Source organism: Trichomycterus rosablanca, chromosome 20, assembly GCF_030014385.1.
Source record: "Trichomycterus rosablanca isolate fTriRos1 chromosome 20, fTriRos1.hap1, whole genome shotgun sequence".
Taxonomy (NCBI): Eukaryota; Metazoa; Chordata; class Actinopteri; order Siluriformes; family Trichomycteridae; genus Trichomycterus; species Trichomycterus rosablanca.
The window spans coordinates 24,757,963-24,780,654 of record NC_086007.1 but is presented as its reverse complement, the minus strand read 5'-3'; the positions used below and the strand labels follow the sequence as shown (position 1 = coordinate 24,780,654).

At 41.0% G+C, this 22,692-nt stretch overlaps 1 protein-coding gene across 1 annotated transcript in view; it reads left to right on the top strand.

Annotated features, from left to right (window-relative positions):
• The first annotated feature begins 2,360 nt into the window (after positions 1 to 2,360).
• sorl1 (sortilin-related receptor, L(DLR class) A repeats containing) overlaps positions 2,361 to 22,692 on the top strand; it is a 58,549-nt gene continuing 38,217 nt past the window's right edge. Inside the window, exons 1-5 of the mRNA XM_063016250.1 lie at positions 2,361 to 2,663; positions 16,233 to 16,349; positions 18,039 to 18,167; positions 20,105 to 20,266; positions 21,402 to 21,469. Coding sequence (XP_062872320.1) covers positions 2,388 to 2,663; positions 16,233 to 16,349; positions 18,039 to 18,167; positions 20,105 to 20,266; positions 21,402 to 21,469 — 752 coding nt within the window. The 5' untranslated portion in view covers positions 2,361 to 2,387. The remainder of the gene's footprint in view (positions 2,664 to 16,232; positions 16,350 to 18,038; positions 18,168 to 20,104; positions 20,267 to 21,401; positions 21,470 to 22,692) is intronic.

The following is a 22,692-nucleotide window of genomic DNA, read 5'->3' as shown; positions in this document are numbered from 1 at the left end:
TTTATTTAAGGCATTTAGCAGACACTTTTATCCAAAGCGACTTACAGTACTGTGACAGTATATTGTCCAAGCAATTGATGGTTTTGGGCCTTGCTCAAGGGCCCAACAGTGGCAACCTGGCAATGGTGGGGCTTGAACCAGTGACCTTTTGATTACTAACCCAGTACCGTAACCATATGCCACTGACACTCCTGTCTAACCTCGTCTAACCTCCTGTCTAACCTCGTCCTGTCTAAACAGGATGAGATTTACAGCTGAACCTTGATGTAGTCCTACTTTCACTTCAAACCTCTCTGTCATTCCTACTGCACATCTCACCGCTGGCACACTGTCCTCATACATAACTTACATATCTATCTTGCACCAGCCTTACTTATTAATCTGCCACTCCCATTTCCTCATACAATACCATCACGAGCTTTCTCTAGATCTACAAACACACACTGCAACTCATTTTTCCTGCCTGTACTTCTGCATCAACGTTCAAAAGTTAGACAATTAGACAATTAGGAGTCGAAAGCAACAAGATGGCTTAAAACTTAGTTTAACTGCATGATTTAAAACGTGTAATATTAAATAAAACAAGGCTTAATCCTCGTGTTTTGTTAACATTGACTTGCATTGATACTTCTTTGCTCTTTGGGGTTTTAGAGGCTCCACTGTTGTGTGTGTAAAATAAAATGAATTAACCAAATTAACCAGACAGAGAGAGAGAGAGAAGAATTGTGGTCATGATTTTTAGACAAATTATATTGTACCATTTTGTAGTCGTGTTTGTCTCTTGTTCATACTAGGAATGCTGTCTGTGCCAAGAATAATATGAGATGTCAAACAGCTAGCCATTCGTCTCATTCTCAACAGGTGAGGCCGATCAATCAGAGTTCCATTAATTCTTCCTGGTTTCCTTCAGCTAGATAGATACATGAGCGATCTATCTGGGAAATGTGGTGGGATTTAAAAACCTTCATATTTTGGTCCCAGACTGTGTGTAGTGAAGTACAGGGTTGGTACAGCTTTCACTGCATTTTTTTTTATTAAATACAACACAATACAAATACAAAATGGTTAAATAGAGATTAAAAATGAACATTGTACCACTACAGTAGTAGTTTGATTTGAACAGTGATTTTATTTTTTATAAACTTTATGTAATTACATTATTATAAATATAATAATAATTATTATCGTTAGTATTATTGTTATTATTATTTAACAACAAAAAACAACAATAATAATAGTTCAAATAATAATGAAAGTAATAATCCTAAACTTAATAAAAATAATAATAAAATCAAAAATATTAATAATGATAACAGTAATAACATTAATAATCCTTATAGTAATAATAATAATAATAACAATAACAACAAATAATAACAACAATAATAATCCTAATAGTAATGATAATTACAATGATAATAATAATTATAACAAAATTCCTAATAATAATAATAATAATAACAATAATAATCCTAATAATAATGATAATAATAATAATAATCTTAATAATAATAATAATAATAATCTTAATATTAATAATAATAATAATAATAATAATCTTAATAATAATAATAATCTTAATCTTAATAATAATAATAATCTTAATAATAATCTTAATCTTAATCTTAATAATAATAGTAATCTTAATCTTAATAATAATAATAATCTTAATTTTAATCTTAATAATAGTAATATTCTTAATCTTAATCTTAATCTTAATCTTAATAATAATAATAATAATAATCTTAATTTTAATCTTAATCTTAATAATAATACTACTACTACTAATAATAATAATCGACCAGTTGGGCATCTATATACAGACAAGATTGGCTATTTTACTGCATTACCCTCAGTAATTTATCCTGGTCAGGACTGCAGTGGGTCCAGTTTTCCTGGAATCACTCAGCGCTATGCAGCATCGGGCACCACCCAGAAATACACCCTACACAGAACGCCAAATTATTGCAGGGCATCACACACTCACACATTAACTCACACTCAGGGGTGTTTAGAGAAGTCAATCCACCTTCTGACTGTTTTGTGGGATGGGAGGAAACCAGAGTACCTGAAGGAAAACAAGACAGACTCCTCACTGGCAGTGACTGGATGTGAGGATAGAACTCAGGCTTCCAGGATCCATGTTGCTTGGTGAAACTCACTCTTACACCATGGTGTGTATAAAGTGTGTGTGTGTGTGTGTGTGTGTGTGTTTGACAATTCCCCACTACACAAAAGGTGTGTATGGTCTGGTGCCCCTCGAGGCGCTCTTACACACACACACACACACACACACACACACACACACACACAGTTCCCGAAAACCACACACACCACACACACCCACGCACACACACAGACGCACACTCACACACACACAAACAAACATGGCGGCCGGGCAGACGCGTAAGATGCTTGGTCTGGGCTGTTGCGCCGTGTTTGTGTTATTTTGCTCGATTCCCGGCTCGGTTCGCTGCACACTGCGGCTTCACCCGGATCAGAGGTTCTTGCTGGAGCAGGACCGAGGCTTTTCCGTCATCAGTGTGGATGAACAGACGGGGGAAATCCAGGAGCGAGGAGCGGAGGAGAGTCTGAACCAGCATCGACACCGTGCGCGGAGGAGCGCCGCCGAAACTGCAGCCTTACCCAGAGTCTACGGACAGGTAATCTGATTATTCTACTCTCTTATATCTAATCCCGCTCGGATTAAGCAAAGGAAACATCTTCCATGCTGCAGTCCTTGCTTAATTAAGCTGTCCGAGCCTGATTTCTGAGTTCTGCATGCCATCGGACCAGTGCAGACCTTCTCCTCATAGACCTAACCTTAATCACTAAAGCGCACACCCTGAACAACAGATCTGATCATCTGTTCCATCCAAACCATCAGACAGACCAGGTCTGTTCAGAAAAGCATCAACACGCAGTGAATACAGAAACTACAATGAAATTCTGAGCTCCATCATGTGGAAACATCTCAGTATCCACAGCTAATCTGGCCCTAAACCAGCTGGAATTACAGACTGGTAGTCTTGGAATTGTCATCATGACCACCAAGTTATATTTTGGACCCACAGACAGGTTAATCCACAGTACCACTCAGTGGCGTAACTAGGAGCTCATGGGCCCCAGTGCAAAAAAAGGGCCCCCTCAACAAATGTCATATATATATATTATATATACACTGATCAACCATAACATTAAAACCACCTCCTTGTTTCTACACTCACTGTCCATTTTATCAGCTTCTCTTACCATATAGAAGCACTTTGTAGTTCTACAATTACTGACTGTAGTCCATCTGTTTCTCTACATACTTTTCTAGTCTGCTTTCACCCTGTTCTTCAATGGTCAGGACCCCCACAGGACCACCACAGAGCAGGTATTATTTAGGTGGTGGATCATTCTCAGCACTGCAGTGACACTGACATGGTGGTGGTGTGTTAGTGTGTGTTGTGCTGGTATGAGTGGATCAGATACAGCAGCGCTGCTGGAGTTTTTAAATACCGTGTCCACTCACTGTCCACTCTATTAGACACTCCTACCTAGTTGGTCCACCTTGTAGATGTAAAGTCAGAGACGATCGCTCATCTATTGCTGCTGTTTGAGTCGGTCATCTTCTAGACCTTCATCAGTGGTCACAGGACACTGCCCACGTGGCGCTGTTAGCTGGACATTTTTGGTTGGTGGACTATTCTCAGTCCAGCAGTGACAGTGAGGTGTTTAAAAACTCCAGCAGCGCTGCTGTGTCTGATCCACTCATACCAGCACAACACACACTAACACACCACCACCATGTCAGTGTCACTGCAGTGCTGAGAATGCTAAATAATACCTGCTCTGTGGGGGTCCTGACCATTGAAGAACAGGGTGAAAGCAGACTAAAAAAGTATGTAGAGAAACAGATGGACTACAGTCAGTAATTGTAGAACTACAAAGTGCTTCTATATGGTAAGTGGAGCTGATAAAATGGACAATGTGTGTAGAAACAAGGAGGTAGCAATCAGTGTTTGCTATATATTTCCTGTTTGGCTTGCCATAATACATGCATAATACGTGCAGCCAGTGGGGGGGCAGTGAGGTGGGTGGTTGAGTTCATGTTGTGGAGGGCCCCTCCCTGCCATGGGCCCCAGTGCACCTGCCCCCCCTGCACCCCCTGTAGTTACGCCACTGGTACCACTGGACCGTTTAGTGGTAGGGACGGTAGTAGCCTAGTTGGTAGAGCTTTGGAGTTCAAATCCCAGTTCTGCCATTCAGCCACTGGCCCTTAACCCTCCCTGCTCCAGGGGGCCCGACAAAGACTAACCCTGCCCTCTGACCCAAGCTTCCGAACAAGCTGGGATATGCCAGGAAAGAATTTCATTGTACTGTACACCTATATATGTATATATGACAAATAAAGGCATTCTGTTCTATTCTATTCCATTCTACTGTATTCTATTAGGGTGAATTTACTCACTGGACCAGTATTAAGAAGGTTGCTGGTTTGGGCTCCACCACTGCCAGGTTACTGCTGTTTGGCCCTTGAGCAAGGCCCTTAACCCTCAATTGCTCAGACTGTATACTGTCCCAGTACTGTAAGCAAGCCACTTTGGATAAAAGTGTCATTTAGCAGACGCTTTTATCTAAAGCGACTTACAGTTATGACTGAATACAATCTGAGCAATTGAGATTTAAGGGCCGCACTCAGGGGCCCAACAGCGGCAACTTGGCAACATTCTGATTACTAGTCCAGTACCTTAATCACTGAGCCTCCACTACCACTATATTATCTATTATCCATTATCCATGTCTTTACCCATACATTAATGAAACAGGCCTCCCAATTCCGGCTTGCATGATTAATAAGGAATACAGGACTGTCATCTCTCCCACCCAAGCAGCCTCCAGCTTGACCTCGTAAACCCTGAATGACAGGGTGATCTTTATTTCTGCGACATTTGGGAGCCCATCTACAACTATGACAATTACCAATAATATCTAAGCTACAGCTTCACTTAATATTAACATGTTGATCATCAGTTTATGGTTTTGGCTTACAATAACAATTCAGATATGGTGGTCCATAGTTTTTTTCTTATTCTGAGGACTGTCTGCACGTTCACATAATGATCTAAGTTTAGTTATGCTCATTTTAAATAATTGTCAGTAGCTCAGCTTGATTTTGAATTGTAATAGGTCCAGTTGATACAGGACTAAAAGTTACTACTAGTGACATTATAATATGTTCACATTTGTGATTTGCATTTGGAAAAACTGTCTTGCTGAGGGGAGTCAACTTTAAAAGCAGATGTTAGGATGTAAATATCAGATCAGTATTAACATCTTCTGCACTTTATTATTGGTATCACTTAAAAAATGGAACTCATAGGATTGGATTAGTTTGGAATGTGTCTCTCTGAGACTTCTTGCGCTTCTTGACCACACTTTCTACTGGTGATGCGCTGGTTGGAAGTCGTGCTGATTGCTGTGTAAGCCGCAAAGCTGTTCTTAAAGTTCACAACTTATCATTACCTTCTTTGTATGCTATGAAATTTAAAGAATGTTGCTTTTTTATGTTTCTCACATTGACACCACTTTGTGGTTTTGAGGATCTAATTCACTGTAATTAACAGTTTATAACCTATAATCAGTCACAGGTTGGAACAGACCTAGTTGAGTAAATCCAGCTTGCGAATAAACTTGAGAAAAATTCATACCCTGTAGCTCCGGGTTGTCATTTGCTGTTTGTACTGTTGTTCCTTCTTTAAATTGTATTATCCATGAGCGGTTGCTTTTGCGTCATGTGTGCTGTCGTTCATGGTACCAGGAACTCGACAGGCCTATTGAAGCTTTAGGGTTAACATTGCATTACCAGGCACCCAGGGGGTGCAGCAGGACATTCCGCATACAATTGGCCACCGTATCTGCTAGGGTGGGATGGCCGGACTATGTGTGGGCGGGATCTTCATACGCTGTGTAAGGATTGGCGGAAGAGACGCCTGTAGAGAATGCATGGGCGAGAAGAAAAGGGCTGTGCACATGTCGGACGAGGCGTGTACAGCATCATGCTTTCCTTGGATGCGATCGGGTATCCCTCAGCAGCAGAAGACAGATTGACTGTGCTAAATTGGAAGGGAAAATGGGGAGAAAATGCATTAAAAAAACCCCAAAAAACATTGCATTACCAAGTACGTCTTCCTACAGGAGGCTTAAACATGGACCTTCAGAATCAGTAAACAAAATATTATTTATAATTTATGTTGCACTGCAAACAATCAAGTAATGTTGTGATTGTATTGATAATTCAAGCTTGAGAAGGTGCTACCTTACTGAATTTAATGTCCTTCAAGCCCAGGGTGAATAGAGCAAATATATTTTATTGTTTGTCCCTTAATACTTTATCAAACACTAAATATAGAAATTCTGGATAACTATAGAGCTCCAGTGCTGTAGGAACAGTTTCAGACTCTAAACACTTTTAAGCGTGTAGAATGTGTGTGTGTGTGTCCAGTGTGTTTCTATGGTCAGTAAAATGTTTGATTGTTGATGTAGTGAATTCTGGACTTTGGGTAGATTGCAGGCGTATTGATCGGTTTATACACATACAGATACACACACTACTAGATTACTTCAGAATATAAACGTTGAATCGGGACACGTGTTGCGAGGTCGAGCGCTGCTGCTATTACCTTGTCCGCGCCGTCAGAATGTTCAGAATGCTGCTCGGCTGCTGTTTTTAAAAGAAACGTCTTTTTATTCTGTTAAACGATTGCACAGTCATGTGATTGTCACAAGGAAATTGTTGGGAATTTCCTAAGCAAATTATTAACATGATTAACGTAATATGATCAGAATGCAGCCGTTCAAGCAGGAAGCTTTTTTATAAATGTAAACATACACGGGTTAGATGAGGCCTTTCGAGCATCTGTGATAAATGTTGGTGGGTGTAGCTGTGAGTGAAAATATAGCCTGTATGTGTATATTTAAGGTTAATTAACTTCTTAATGAAACTGACTGCATGGTTGAGTGCTGCAGAGAGAGAGAGAGAGAAGATCGTACGTGTTTTGTATATTTTCTCCAGCACTGAGCACAGAGGTAAACAGGAAGAACATCTTTAGCGGTGGTAAACACACAGAACACCCAACACTCGCACCACCACAGTGCAACGGAAATCCTTTATCAAGTGTTTCTTACAAAGAGCTTGTGTGTAGTCGCTCTCTACGTTCAAAATGTCATTATTTATCACCACTGACTTAAAAAAATTGCATTATGGTCTCTCTTGGGTACTCGTCCCTCAGGATGCCTCGCAGCAGCGTAAACAATGTACTAGCCTGTCCCCAGCAGGTCTCCTAGTTCATATGATTCCCTCTCGGTTAAGGATGAACAACTAAGCAATTTTGGTAAAAGTAAATGAGACACAGTTATTAAACACCCACCAGAGCCATGTCAAACACCTAAATTATCCCTGTTGTTTAATTATTCTTTAAGTTAGAAGATGAACAAACACATATCATCTATGGACAGACTTATGCTCTCAGACTCATAATGAGGCAGGTGAGAGAAGCCTGCAGTCACTTGAAAAGAGTTGCAGGATTACCTGAAAGCAGCAGAAGCAACAATTATACAGTGAACAATAAAAAAAATGTGTACTGTATTACAGTAACTTCCATTCCTACAATCCCCTCAAAACTAATTTAATAAAAATGAAAAAGCACAGAAATGATGTACAGTCAGAACAATGGACAATTAAGTCAAAAATAGAACATTTTGCAATAACTCAGTTTGTATTGGAACAATAATGGGTTATGCGTATGATTTCATGAACGTTGTACAGCGAAGTATGGTGGTGGCAGACTGACTTGAATGCAATTGAAAACGTGTGGCGAATGTATGGAAATTAGCAGGTACATCAGATAAACCTTTGGGACCCTGGGACATTAAAGACAATTGGCTGAAAATGGGTCAAACTGGAACCACAATGCTGCTGTAAGAAAACGGGTCGTGCCTTGCCACTGAGGCGGCAGATTTAAGTCCAGGCTTCTACAAGAATTGAAAAAATTTCTTATTTGCTGGATACTGAACCAAGGTAGAACAATACTGTGTCTAAAAAGCTACAAACAAAAAAGGTAAAGCTATAAAAATAATTATAGCAGGCTGTTTAGAGTGCCTGCGACAGAAAAAGAATAAAGAAATGAAAAACTGTAACAGAAAACAAGCAGGACTGCCAATTCTTCAACTGGTGCCACTTGCGCCCAGTGTGGATCCATACACAGGACCCGAACTGGAAAGGGTTTCACTCTAACTCTGAGGCATCTGGCTCATCTAAGATGGTTCTCTTGTGACCAAAAGGTGTCGCGACAACATTTGAGTTCCCTGGAAAAGTAAAGAAAACAGGATTATCCTTCGCTGGAGAAAAACCAGACCAGATCAAGCATCAAACCTGGCATCACCGTTTCAGAAATAATTAGGTTGCCAGAGGAGGAGCTGGCAACTCTGGGAGGAAGGAGCCGTGATAAATAGAAATGGTTCAGTTATAGCCTAGTGGTTAGAGTACTGGACTAGTAACCAAAAGGTTGCTGGTTGAAGCCCTGCCACTGCCAGGTGGCCACTGTTGGGCCCTTGAGCAAGGCCCTTAACCCTCAATTGCTTAGACAATATACTGTCACAGTACTGTAAGTTGCTTTAGATAAAAGCGTCTGCTAAATGCCGAAAATGTAAATGTTGTTCCACCTGGAGCAAATTAATTCTGCAGTTACTTTATGGCAATGCAGACGGGCATGATTCTGTAACCGTGACCCCTGCCAATCTCCATGGCATGTGTAGCTGTTTTTATGCTGGAATTGCCAACAATGACCTAACAAAGTACCACTGTCATTAATCAGGGTCTCGAAATACATTATTGTTAATTTTGCTTGTTGAATTTATCTTTGTTAATGCTTATTAAGATACTTTTTGTTGAAATATGTGTGTGTAAGGTAAATATATTTATTCACACTTGTAAACACACTATTTCAGTGTGTGTGTGTGTTAAGTAAATATATGTGTAAATATTTGTAAACACACTATTCCAGTTTTGTTTAAGGTGTAAATGAAAGAAGTACAAACGTTTTAGCAAAATATACGAGTAAAACTGAGCGGATAATTTAGGTTTGCCTGTGTTTGATTGTGGTTGTACTCTCTGTAAACAGAAGTTAATCTTCTCGTCTGGATCGTGGTTTAATGTGTAGTTAATGTGTAATGATACTGGAATTTATTACTGGCCGAGCCTCCACGTTAATCCAGTACTGGTCATACTGACCTCAGTATTATTATTATGCAACTTCAGTTGGATCCTGTTTCTCTTATCGGAGTCACTTTCATAAGAATGTTGTTTTTAGCAGTGAGGCGACGCTGTTCCAGGCATTAATGAAGAGTTAGTCGGTATTGCAACAGACAATAACTCATCCAGACCTGAACGTTGTTTTGACTTGCTGGTTACCGTAAATGTTAGCATCAGTACATTTAGCATTTAGTTTCATACAGAAATCTGAACTGTGACAGTATACAATCTAAGCAATTAAGGATTAAGGACCTTGCTTAAGGGCCCAACAGTGACAACCTGACAGTGGTGGGGCTTGAACCAGCAACCTTTAGATTGCTACCTTACAGCACCTTAACCACTAGGCTGCAGCTGCCCAGATGAATGCAGGAACTGAAAAAAACCTGACATCTCTACCAGACCTGTTTCATCTGACTTTCTAATCTCGTTTTGTAATTAATTTTCATTTTTCTCATCTGCTTCCTCTGTCCATTGGAACCTGGAAGGTCTTTGAGTATATCAGGATTTCTGATTTCCCTGGAAACGGTTCTGCCCATAATTCCCCTGCGTTTCTCCTATAGCTGTTTTCATTGGATTGGAAATGGATATTGATTTTGGCTGCAGGAGGCTCACAGCGAGCTGCTCCTCGAGGGTCATGAATACTAATGTGACAAGGACTTTTCAAAACAACGAAACGAACGGTTTTGTACCCACACAAGCTAATAATTAATGATAAGAACAGAGACGGGTCTGTTTGAAAGGTTTGATTAGTTGATCATGCACATGGTGCCGCGCACTGTAATCAATGTTACTTAGACTAGAAAGTTTGTGTACTCAAGATCTGGAAGCTTTACTGAACTGGCTGGATAAGGATCTTCACCACAAACTGGAACTGAATTTATTTGAAGACTAAACTGTGTGCAGATTACCTGGATTTTTACTTTTATTACTCATCAAATAAATAGTGCAGGGTGTAAAAGGGGCGGCACAGTGGCTCAGTGGATAGCACTGTCGCCTCACAGCAAGAAGGTCCTGGGTTTCTGTGTGAAGTTTGCATGTTCTCCCCGTGTCTGCGTGGGCTCCGGGTTTCCTCCCACAATCCAAAATCATGCAGTCAGGTTAATTGGAGACACTGAATTGCCCTATAGGTGAATGGGTGTGTGGGTGTGTGTGTGTCTGTCTTGCAATGGACTGGCACCTCGTCCAGGGTGTTACTGTGTGCCTTGCACCCATTGAAAAGCTGGGATAGGCTCCAGCACTCCCCCCTTCCCGACCCTAATTGGATAAATGGTTAAGAAAGTGAGTGAGTGAGGGTGTAAAAGTATTTTTGAGAAAAATACATACTCTATCTAGGAGTGACAATTCTGCAAAGATCACACTAAAAGCACAGCACTTAATGCCGAAGGAGATAAAAAAAAACACCAATAGATGTGTAAATCTGTGTTTAGGATCAAAATAATAAGAAATGCAATCCACTGCAGACACTCAGCCATCCAGCCCACAGACAAAGCCAGTCATGTCTGTATATAGATGCCCAAAAGCACCACTGGGGATTCAACCCCTGGACCCCAGCCATAGTGGGTCAGCAGAATTTACAGCGTTATACTATAGGAAACATTATTGCTGCTAAATGAGGTTTTGCCAGTTATTAGTCTTTGCAAAGCAGCAAATTTGCGAAATGTTATTGAATATTTTGAGTTTGAACAATGCTGACGTTTGAGCGTGGCCCAACATGGGAAAAGTTTGACCCAGTAAACACATAAAGATGTCTCAAACTTTAGTATACACACTAAGTTTTACAATGAATATTTTGATTCCCTTCTCGAGGTGTCTCAATTTCTCAATTATCTAAATTTTCACTGTGTTGTTCCTCTCACTAGCAAGACACAACTTTACCTAGACATAAAATGTGCAGGTGATCTGGTGATTTTTGACTTATTTGTGGACACTTTCTGACTGGTGACTTTCAGGCTGTGTCTCAAACCGCATCCTACATTGTGTAACTGAGCTGTTTGAACGTGCACTAATTAGAAACACTGTTGTGTTGTGTGCTGTTGATGTCTTCGTAATGTTGTGGTTAGCGTTCAAGAGCCGTAAATTGTCTCGTATGATCCCGGCTGAATATGGACACCACCTTTTTTTCGCAACCACCTTCAAACCCAAATCATGTGACACATTCTGCAGATTTTAATCTCAAGTCTGGGCAGCGTAGTCGGACATCAGGGCCTTTCCAGCGAGGACTGCGTGATCGATCACTAGATTTAATGAAGACAAAGATGAATGAAAATGATGCTCTATTGTTACTTTATCAAAAGGAGGAAGTGTTGCATGAATGATGGGAACTCACTTTATCAGAGGTGTGTTTTAATCAGAGCTTGGTGGGAGGAGGGGAGCTTTTGTTTTGTTCCTGCTGGGAAGAGTGAGAAGAACCGGTTTGAGCAGTATGCTCACTGTGGGCTCGTGTCTTCTCACTTCATAACCAGGCTGCTTTCCCAAATGTGTCGAACACAATGAGTCACCACTAAAGCAAAATCACCGTCAGCCTCGCAGGCATGAAACGCCGCCTCAGGAAACGTCCACCTGCCCATTATATCATTAATAAAGCCGCTACGCCGGCAGTAATCTACACCAGACGTCTAATAAAACCTGAAGTGCTCCCCGTCCTCCCAGCGCTTCACTGAACGATATTAAACACGAAGCTTTTTACTTATTTATTAGGATGGAGTTTTTGGTTTTGTGCAAATGGAACTGCTGGCCAGAAGATCGGTACTGCAGAGATGATGTCATCATCTCCGACGGCTAAATGCTCGCAGCGCTGGCTGGTTCTGCACTCGTTTAAAAAGCACCGTAAACCTTCACATGCGCTTCCTTGAGCGGCTGATGTCCCAGCTTCTCAGTGACCGTGAGCTTACCGTGATAGTACCCGATGTTGCAAGGTCAAAGAGCTGTTTTTATATAATGGTGCAGACTGATTAGTGCTCACGTGAGCAAGATCTGCAGACTGTCTGGATAAATAATCACTTCTGGTGCTCCTGGCACCAAAATGAGATCAGTACAGGGTGGATTGCAGCTTCTTGCACTTGAAGGGTATGTGCATAAACACTCGCTGGCCAGTTTATTAGAAACACTGCCGCACTGTCTCATCACGTTACGATAACATAGCACATTAAACCATGTTTTACACCACTATGGTTAAATTTACGACAGTACATGTAGTTACTGGTTACATAGGATCGATCCGCTCAAGTGTTAATGTCAAACACAGTCAGTCATGGACAATTTTGTATCTCTAATTCACCTCACTTGCACGTCTTTGGACTATAGGAGGAAACCGGAGCTTCCATAGGAAATCCACGCATCAAACCCAGGACCTTCTTGCTGTGAGGCGACAGTGCTACCCACCAAGCCACCATCATCCCGTCATGATCTGAGCGACTTTGCTCTTGGCATAATTGTTGCTTATGGGTTGCTACACAGAATGCGGCAAAAAAATCCAAAAACATGTGAGTCCTGGGGGAAATGGACCCACCGGGACCCTGATTAGGATGAAGCAATGGTAAAACATGACAGTGAAATGAAATTAAAATTTATTATTATTATTATTATTATTATAAGTCTATAATGCTAGTTAATGCGGTTAAGGTACTGGGCCAGTAATCAGATGGTTGCCGGTTCAAGCCTCACCACTGCCAGGTTGCCACTGTTGGGCCCTTGAGCAAGGCCCCTAACCCTCAATTGCTTAGATTGTATACTGTCATAACTGTAAGTCGCTTTGGATAAAAAGCGTCTGCTAAATGCAAATGTAAATGTTAGATTCAGATTCGAGTTTGGGTTTGAATCTCAGCGGTGCTTTCAGACTGTTGGGTGACTACGCAGATTTAATGGGCTATGTCTAAGAGTAGGATGACTGAAGCCCTGCAGTGGATTTTCATTACCAAGAAAAAGCGGTTGCTAAAAATAAAGTAATAAAAAAAATTATTATTAATATGTTGTGCATCTAAAGTATCTATATAAATGTGGACGTTTGTTCTCCACTATAATGATCCGCCTCTTCTGATGAAAGTGAACCTACCTGCAAGAGCTCCGCTAGATTTCACTTACAATGTGACTCGAACAGCTGGCAGCGGGTTCCACCTCAGTGAGCCCATCAGTCTTCGGGTAGAGGTGTTCAGGACCGCTGCTCTGGCCTTGCCTTTAACGCCGGCGGGATTTACTGCCCTGTCACGCCTCTGAGTCGGGTAATAAAGATTTGAATTGGACACGTCTGGTCAAAGGGTGTACTGTTATTCACGAAGCCTTTAGCCCAGTCTCAGACTGCTAACATCCTGTCTGTGTCGTGATCCAGAGATCAGACGGTTCACATGGATTCTCTCGGGCCTCTAATGAAAAAGCGCATTGATCTGCATGGCGGGTGTGGCTGTGGCTGAGGTTTATTTTTCCCCAATCAGTGGCAAGATCGTGTCGCAAACCACCTGCTACATACCAAATGATATTAAAAATAGTAAGTAAGAACAGGGCGCTTACCACAGCTGAAACGTGGGCAGCATGGGGGTGGTCAAAGCAACCAAAGGTCGGGGTGGTGGTTTATATGAGAGCAAAAAATTATATATACAAATAAATAGGAAATACATCAAGCCGCTACATTTTCATAAATGACCTGAGCAATGAAATCTCCGTCTCTGATTGGCTGATGTATGATCACATGACAGTATGTTCTGTCAAAACTTTATACCTACTGGATATTTGTGTGTATGTGAGTGGCGTTGATGCACATCTGACACATGCCAGGAACGTACACTGTACGACCAAAGTATATGCTCTCAACAAATCGTGTCCCCTTGACCCTTAGTGACCAGTCACATTGTAGTGGCCTGTAGTCTAGTTTGTGTTGTAAATAGGCTTGTAAGTGTCTTGCAACCTTGCGATGTGTTCACGCGTAGGGTCAGGCTCTGGGTGTAATAAATCAGATGCACACCTGCATTGCAGCAGCAGAAACAGATACAGCAGGTGGTCAGGAACGCTGCCAGAGAGCCATTTTGTCTTTAGCATTTGTAATGATGCAGCTTATTGTTTAGTAAAACTGAAGGAAATGGGAAAAGTGTGTGTGTGTATGTGTGTATGTGTGTGTGTGTGTGTGAAAGCCCTTTTTAGAACACAAACCCCATATGTGGAAAAGTTGGGACTTTGTGTATAATGCTATAGGAACAAGAATCTCTGATTTGTTCATTCTATTGAACTGGTAAAAGATGAGGGTACCATGACTGGGTATAAAAGGAAGATCAACCAAAGATCCTCAGCAAGCAAAGATGGGTCATGGCTCACCACTTTGTGCCAAACATTGTGGAAAAACTGTCAGTCAGTTTAAGAAGAAAATTTCTCAATGAAATATTGGAAATAATTTGGGGTTTTCACCATCTACCGCACATAATATTGTAAAGAGATTCAGGAAATCTGTAGAATAGAGTTGAAAACCACTCTTGATTTTGCTGTTAGTTGGTTGGGTGATGTTATTATTAATATTATGGCATCTACAGTATCTAAATCAATGTGGATATTTGGTCTTGACTATAATGAACCTACTGCTTTGATAAAAGTGAACGTACCTAAAAGAGATACGCTAATTTAAACTTAGAGAAGCCAGCAGTCACTGGCACAAGGTTGCAGGAGGACCTGAAACCAGCAGGAACAATCATCTGTTGCTACAACTAGGGCTGGCACGGTATTGGTCCGATATTGGCCCAAATCACTGGATCGGATATCGGAAGGAAAAAAACGTGTAATCCGATCCGATACTGTTGCTTAATGTAAATAACACTTAATGTAAATAACACTTAATGTAAATAACACTTAATGTAAATAAGGCCATTCAGAAATTAAAACACACTAATCTATTTAAACTTTTAGCATTTTAAAAAATCATCTACTACTGCCACAACTAAAAACACTGTTTTACGGCGTGTCGTCAAAGAATCTACAATTGGAAGATGTGGATGTCAATGAAACGTGATGGACCAATTAGAATTGACGCAGACTTGTTCTGTCACATTTTTAGATGATTAAAAACCAAAGCGCGCTTATTAAAAACCTGGATTATGCTGGATTATGAAGAGGACGTCTGTGGCTAAATGGGAAACAGTGTAGTTTGTTTTATTTCATAACACTAATGGATTAATGGTTGAGGATGTGAGAGATCTCCAAGCTGGGACAAGATAGATACATCTGTTTATTTTTTATTATTTAATTGTTTAATTTTTATTGTTTATAAATAATATCTTTTATTATTTATTTTGTAATTTCTTCGCTGCCTCTTTAAGGTGTAGACTTGGTAGTTGACAGATCTAGAATTTCATATTGAAATGATAATTTATTTGTTAAATACAGATAAAGTTGCACTTCATAAAATTTGATTTGAAATGTTTGTACGGTGATGCTGCTGTTAAACAAGCCAAAAATGCTGCTAAATGTTCTGTGTGTAGAAGTGAAAATAAAAACAGCAGTTTTGCAGAAGTGTGATGTTGTAGCTTCTGTATTTATTCCTGTAGAATATTTGTTTCGCAGTTTGAGCGTCGTTATTTAGATAGCTATTTTACCCATGGCACATTGAGACATGTATTATTACTGCTTAGTTGTTTAAGAGGAGAAGTGACGGTATCGGATTGGTATCTGTATCAACAGATACTCAATTTTCAGTATCGGTATCTGTATCAGACATAAAAAAGTAGTATCGAGGCAGCCCTAACTACAACCCATGCATTATTTTAACAAGATGAGAACTAACAGAAAAAAAAAAACTTTCTAGTCAATAAAACTAAATACGAGTGTTCCACCTGTACTCAGTCAGCTGTTTATATGGGAAGATTGTTTTTACTAATATGATAACGTCCCGTCCTAATGCATAGCCTGTTTGTTTAGGCCACTAGTAAGACAGCTGTTGTTTTTGTTTTTTTCCCACCAGGCTAACCTGAATGACTCTCATAACCAGATGGTCGTGCACTGGGCTGGAGAGAAGAGCAACGTCATCGTGGCCTTGGCAAGAGACAGCGTCGGAGCCGCAGACCCAAAGAGCAGCTCGGTGAGAGTGTGAATGTGTTTGAAGTTGGCACGTCGGCGTGCCCTCTCACTCCTAACACTGCCTGTTTACTGCACCTGAGTAGCTTCTTTCATTTACTGTAGTGACAAGCTCACTGCCGTCCACCTACCATCCAAACTGGCTGCCGTTCATTCTCCTCAGCTCCGGCTATATCAAGACAATTTCATTTTCATATTTTACCACTGCTTTATCCTGATCAGGGTTGCGGTGGGTCCGGTTCACGTGGATTCACTGGGCACAGTGCAATAACACACCCCTGACAGGATGTCAATTCATCACCGGGCCAGTCGTGTTTGTTTGTAGATGCCTGACCGGCCGATAGCACAGCTGGGGATTTGAGCAAGGCCCTCAACCATCAACTGCTTAGACAGTAGACTGTCACAATACTGCTTTGGATAAAAAGCCAAAGGTCAGCCAATCACATCACTTGATGAGTTTCCTCGAATCAAATCCCAGACTCCAGCCATCAGTCAGACCTGAGATAAGTACCGATGCTAAACAACTGATTTCAAGTGGCCCTAAACAGAGCCATAAATGGCCTTAAAAAGACGTCAGTGCGGCCGCTCAGGTGGCGCAGCGGTAAAAACACACGCTGGAACCAGAGCTGGGATCTCGAATACATCGTATCGAATCTCAGCTCTGCCTGCCGACTAAGGCTGAGCGGCCACATAAACAACGATTGGCCTGTTGTTCAGATATGGGCGGGACTAAGATGGGGTCTCTCTCCCATGACTGGTGCAATTACGACCTCTGCTGGCTGATTGATGGCGCCTGCACAGAGATGAGAAAAGAGTGCTGTCAGGGTGTGTCTCTCCGTACACAATGCTGAGCTGCATTGCACTCGTCAAAGTGTAGGTGATAAGATGCATACGGCTGCTGCCCACGTGTCGGAGGGGGCGTGGGTCCTTCGTTCTTGGCATGTCATATACAGTCGTTCCTGATGGACAATTTAAGCACCATGATGTCCTCATTGAGCCCTGCTGTCCAAGTGCAGAAACTCTGCATCACTCTTATAATAGTTCCACAATTCCCTGACAGGAAATCATAGTAATTTGGCACGCCGAAGAACCCTAGCGCTCCGAGAGCGTATTCTACTGCTATCATAGCCCGCCGGATCAAAACGCTCCATCTGTTCCTCCCCGCAATACGATGAGATCTTTCTAAATCATGTCAAACAATCAGCAGAACCCTGTCTTCCATCTGATCTGCACCGAGTATTATGTTCTGCTGGAACTGGCTAGTAACAGACTGGGTGTTTATCTTGGATCAGCGTTTTGGATTTTGGCATCCTGTCCGATGGCACACATGCAAAACCCTGGAGGATAGAGAGTCGTACTTTTGACCAGGGTATGTTTACATCAGTGGGGAGTTCAGCATAACAGAACGGGAGTGAAGGGGGGAGGGCGGATGATGTAGGCCAGCATGATTTTTGTATTTTGAGGAGTTTGGAGGAGTTTGAGTTCCTTTAGAGGGGGATGCGGGTCCCTCATAAACATGGAGAAGTGTAGACAAGGCCAAAATTGAACGACAGTACAGCAAATTTCTTATCGGTGATGTTTCAGATCTGTTATTGTGAGCCAAAGCTGTGTAATAAAGTGCGGAAACTTTTTGAACATCCCTCGTTTATAAATATAAGTTTCTAAATAAATGCCACATTTGCTTTGTACACAGGTTTATGCATCTTATGATTACGGGACCACCTTCAACCACATATCGGACAGGTTTACGCTGCCCAGCGGGAAGGAGAACAGCAAGCAGGTGATCTCACAGTTCTACCACAGCCCCGTCGACAACAAACGGGTGAGTACCTGCCCCTACCCTCCGCCAGATCTCATACACGGACTGTTTATTGCAGATTGAGGTCGAGCAAGGTCACAGCGATGTGGAGATGTGTGGCGCAGGACCCTGTTAAAGTCACAGCTAAGCTCCGCACACACTGTGTGTGTGTGTGAGAGAGAGATATATAGTGAGATTTGGCTGCTCTGAGCCCCAGTGCGACAGAGTGACTAATAGGCCCGGCCTTGCCTGCAGCCGTCACCCTTGGCACCCGCTGTAATTGCTTGCTTTAGGGAGGAGCTGCCTGATGCAAAGGCACATGGGAACTGCAGTGGGATTGTGCAGTGCAGCTCCTCAGCCCGCTCTCCTGAGAGCCAGCAGTCACGAGAGCCAGCGACAGCGCTAGAGCTAGAATTGCACTTAAATTTACAGCTTGCATCTCCACTCATATATGTGGGACAAAGATTTGAAGATTGGCGATGGGCAAGGGACTATTATTTTGGGAAAGACTAAAATATCACCTTGTTTTATAACTGTGGGTGTTTTTGTGTATTTTAACACAAATGGAGTGCAGAAAATGATGATATATAACAGAAACAAGCACTCAGGGTTCATATTTGGCCTTTCAGGCACAATTTTGTTTATTTTGCACAAAAAAACTTATTGACAGGGTGAGAGGAACTATGCCAGCTGGGCAGTTCATTTAGTCATAGGTTTATTCGTAGGACCGTGATAGCTCAGTGGTTAAGGTACTGGGCTAATTTTCAAAGGGTTGTCGGTTCAAGCCACACACCACCAAGTTGTCACTGTCGGCCCCTCAGCAAGGCCCTTAACCCTCTTTACTGCTCTAGCACAGTTGTGTTCCTTTGCACAAATTCAGAAAATACATGGTTGTATGAGTTTGATGTGAAGAAACTCCACTGGCTTGTCCAATGCCCTGCCCCTGATCTATCTACCTGCCTGCCTGCCTGCCTGCCTGCCTGCCTGTCTGCCTGCCTGCCTGCCTGCCTGCCTATCTATCTATCTATCTATCTATCTATCTATCTATCTATCTATCTATCTATCTATCTATCTATCTATCTATCTATCTATCTACCTACTTACCTGTCTATCTATCTGACCTCAGAAGTGCTCTTTGGTCTAAGTGGACACAACGTCCCACAGACACACTGCATAATCCTGTGGAAAGTATTGCATTGGATGCTAAAGACAGCCAGTTGGGCTGCTTTTATTTAACATGGACCCCTCCACACTGGAGGGGTTGAACATGAAGGCGGAAGGCATTTTAAAATACTCTGCACTGGGCATGTAGACGTTTAGATCGGATTGTTGGCAAAATTGTTGCACATTGTTTTGCAAACCTGATTTTAGAATTGTTTTCCAAATCCAGGCGGTTGGGAGCAGACAGATTATGGAAAATAAAATAAATGGAAATGTTCTGAATAGAAATGTTCTTTTTTTTTTCTTTGTACCCCAGTATAATTAGACATTCTCAGCTAATTAGACATAATTAATTGCGTAGCTGAAGTCAGTAAACCAGCTAATGTTACATGTTGGTTTTTATTGACTCTGGTGGATTAACCACAGGCTTCACATCAGACGTTTGCCCGTCGGGTTGCGTACTGTGGTGTGATGTTTATTTTATTTCAGTCTAATTGTCTTTAAATATGGCAGTGAATAATGAGCAGTCCTAATTTCTTTCAGCGATTTGAACCAGTTCCGGTTTTATGTTGATTTAAAACCTAAAACTGCTAGAATCTCATTATGTTCTTAAAATAGTTACATAATTTTGCTAACAAGTATGGCATTATTAATGCTGCGATCATTGTGAAGTCGTAACTGGAGGATTCATGGACAAAATCCTGGAATAAAACCTCCTTATTTTTATTAGCCTCTGTTTAAAAAGTGCTAGTGGAATTCAGCTTTGTCTAATATGTTTCTGTTCTTCTCGGTCCTTTTAGTACATATTTGCCGACACCAGAAACGATTATCTGTGGAACACCTTCGACTTCTGCAAGAGTGTCCAAGGATTCTCGGTCCCCTTCAAGCCCACGGACCTGCTGCTGAACAGCAAGAGACCAAACCTGGTCCTGGGTTACGACAGCTCTCATCCCAATAAGCAGGTTCGTCCGAAGCTCGTCTATCACCCAAAATCCAGCTTTGTGTTCTATCTAGAGTAGGGATGTAACGATACACTCTACCCACGATGCGATGCAATTTACGATACTGGGTTCACGATACGATTTTTCCCGATTTTTTAAACAAAATTAAATTAAAGACAAATTATGATAAAGTTTCCTTTTTTTGTTTCTCTTTAAATTCTCTTTTTATTTAACTAAATAATGAATGTCCCTTTATTTCTGACAAACTATGCCAAACAATGCTGCACATTTCCCTGTGTAAAACAAACTGAAATTGAATTTTAAAACAAATCCCACATTAAATAAATAAATGCATAATACAAATACAGAAAGTATCCTCACATAAATAAATTTGGCTGGAAAATTCCGAACCTGGCAACCCTGTAGTGACGTCAACCAGGCGAGGTGAGTAGCGCCAGCGCCCTCTGCTGTTGAACGTGAATATCGGTTCATTATACATGTAAACTGATTTGAATGGTTACACATGTGAATCGATTTTTAACTGTCTTGTGGTGCATCTTTACATCATTTTTTTCAGATTTCTTTACATTTTAAATGCCTGATTGCCTATTTGTTTCTTTATTTCTTTATTTCTATATTGTGGACTTAATAAACACTTAACTAACACATTTAAGTAGATTGTTAGTTAAAAACTAATGACATTTTTTTTTAAATAAGCAAGTTTGGCATCTGGCTGTGATCAGACCCCCTGTGACACCTTACTAGGATTAATCAGTGATAAACTGTGAAAATGATAATGATAATAGGTCATAACAGGTCAGTTGTGGCTTAGTAGTTAAGGTTCTGGACTAGTAATCAAAAGGTTGCTTGTTCAAGCCCCACCACTGCCAGGTTGCCACTGGGCTTGGGCCCTTGAGCTTTGACCCCCTGTTCAGTCATAATTTAACTGTAAGTTGCTTTGGATAAAAAAAGTGTCTGCTAACTGCCGAAAATGTGAATGTAAATGTTAACGCATAACGCATAATTAAACACACATCGTGAGATTCGACCATCAGCAGCTGTCCGACACACCGTGATGATTCTGAACTGCCCAGATAAAAACGACTCATCTGCTCAGCTCGATTTCTTTATAAACCTCTTCCTTTTTTCTCTAAAGCTGTGGAAGTCAGATGACTTTGGGGAGACGTGGGTGCTGATTCAGGAGCACGTCAAGTCCTACTTCTGGTAAGTGTCACGGTCGTGAGCAAGTACTGCTGGTAAAAGCTGACAGAGATCTGCTCTGAACTCCTGATTCCTCAGAACGTTTGTCAATCAAGCTTTGTGGTTTTTATTTTTTTATTTTTTTTTTTATTTTGCTTCCTCTGACTTGTTTATCGTTCAGATTTTGGTGTTTATATAACTGTACAGTATTTCCGGCTTTTACTTTCACTTCAGTTATCAACAGTTTATGAATATGACTGGCTGCTCCTGTGAAAACATTTTTTTACTTTTACGAGCAGTGAGTTTTAGGGGTTTAAATTCCAGACTGGGTGCACAAATACAGAAGGTGCATAGATTACATTACACATACACTATCTGGACAAAAGTATTGGGACACCCCTTCTAATGACTGACTGTGTTTTAGCCACAGCAGTGTGATAAAATCAATTATGTAATAATTGATTAATAACTATTAAACAGATAATAAACAGTGTAATAAATCAATTACAGTGGTACCTTGTACGTTTCCTAAACTCGAAATCTTTAAAACTTGACGTCCTTTATCGAGAAATTTCTACACTTAAACTCCACGTGTGTGCAGCCACTGCTTTGTTCAGCACTTGGCTTGATCGGTGCGAATATGAGACGAATCTGCGTTTGTGTGGAATAACCGTCAAATCCAGTCTGAAAGCTCCACATGTATCTGTGTTTATCTGGATTTTCCTCCCTGTTTTACTTTTAAACTTGTGTTACAGCTCGAGCTTCTGAGAAATTGTGAGAATCAGAATCAGCTTTTCTGAGAGTCTAAAACGTTTATTGTTAAAAAAAAAAGCTTAATGTAGTTTGATGTATTAAAAGAAGGAGACAGGAGCACTAAACTTCTCTTCATTATTACTGCTCATAAGTTCTCTTGACTAATAAAATTCCTTACTTGTTGTTTTAAAACAATAAGTTACGTTAAGCTTTGTGCATCGCTGTCACACTCCATAGGAAATAACGGCACAGCAGCGCAAAAGCGGTTTTGTTGCTTCTCATGTGAATGCGTCGGTACTGAACCGCTAAGAAATACGGTATTCCAAAATCAAGCATCTCCATGAGTAAAAAGCATTAGGAAACAATAAAGAACTAAAGCTAAACTGCAGGTTTTATTGTATGTAACTGTTTTCAATCGTATTTCAGTGTTTTTATATTATATTTCTGTTATTTTCAGTGTATAAGTGTCAAAAACAGCCCCATTATTTTACATT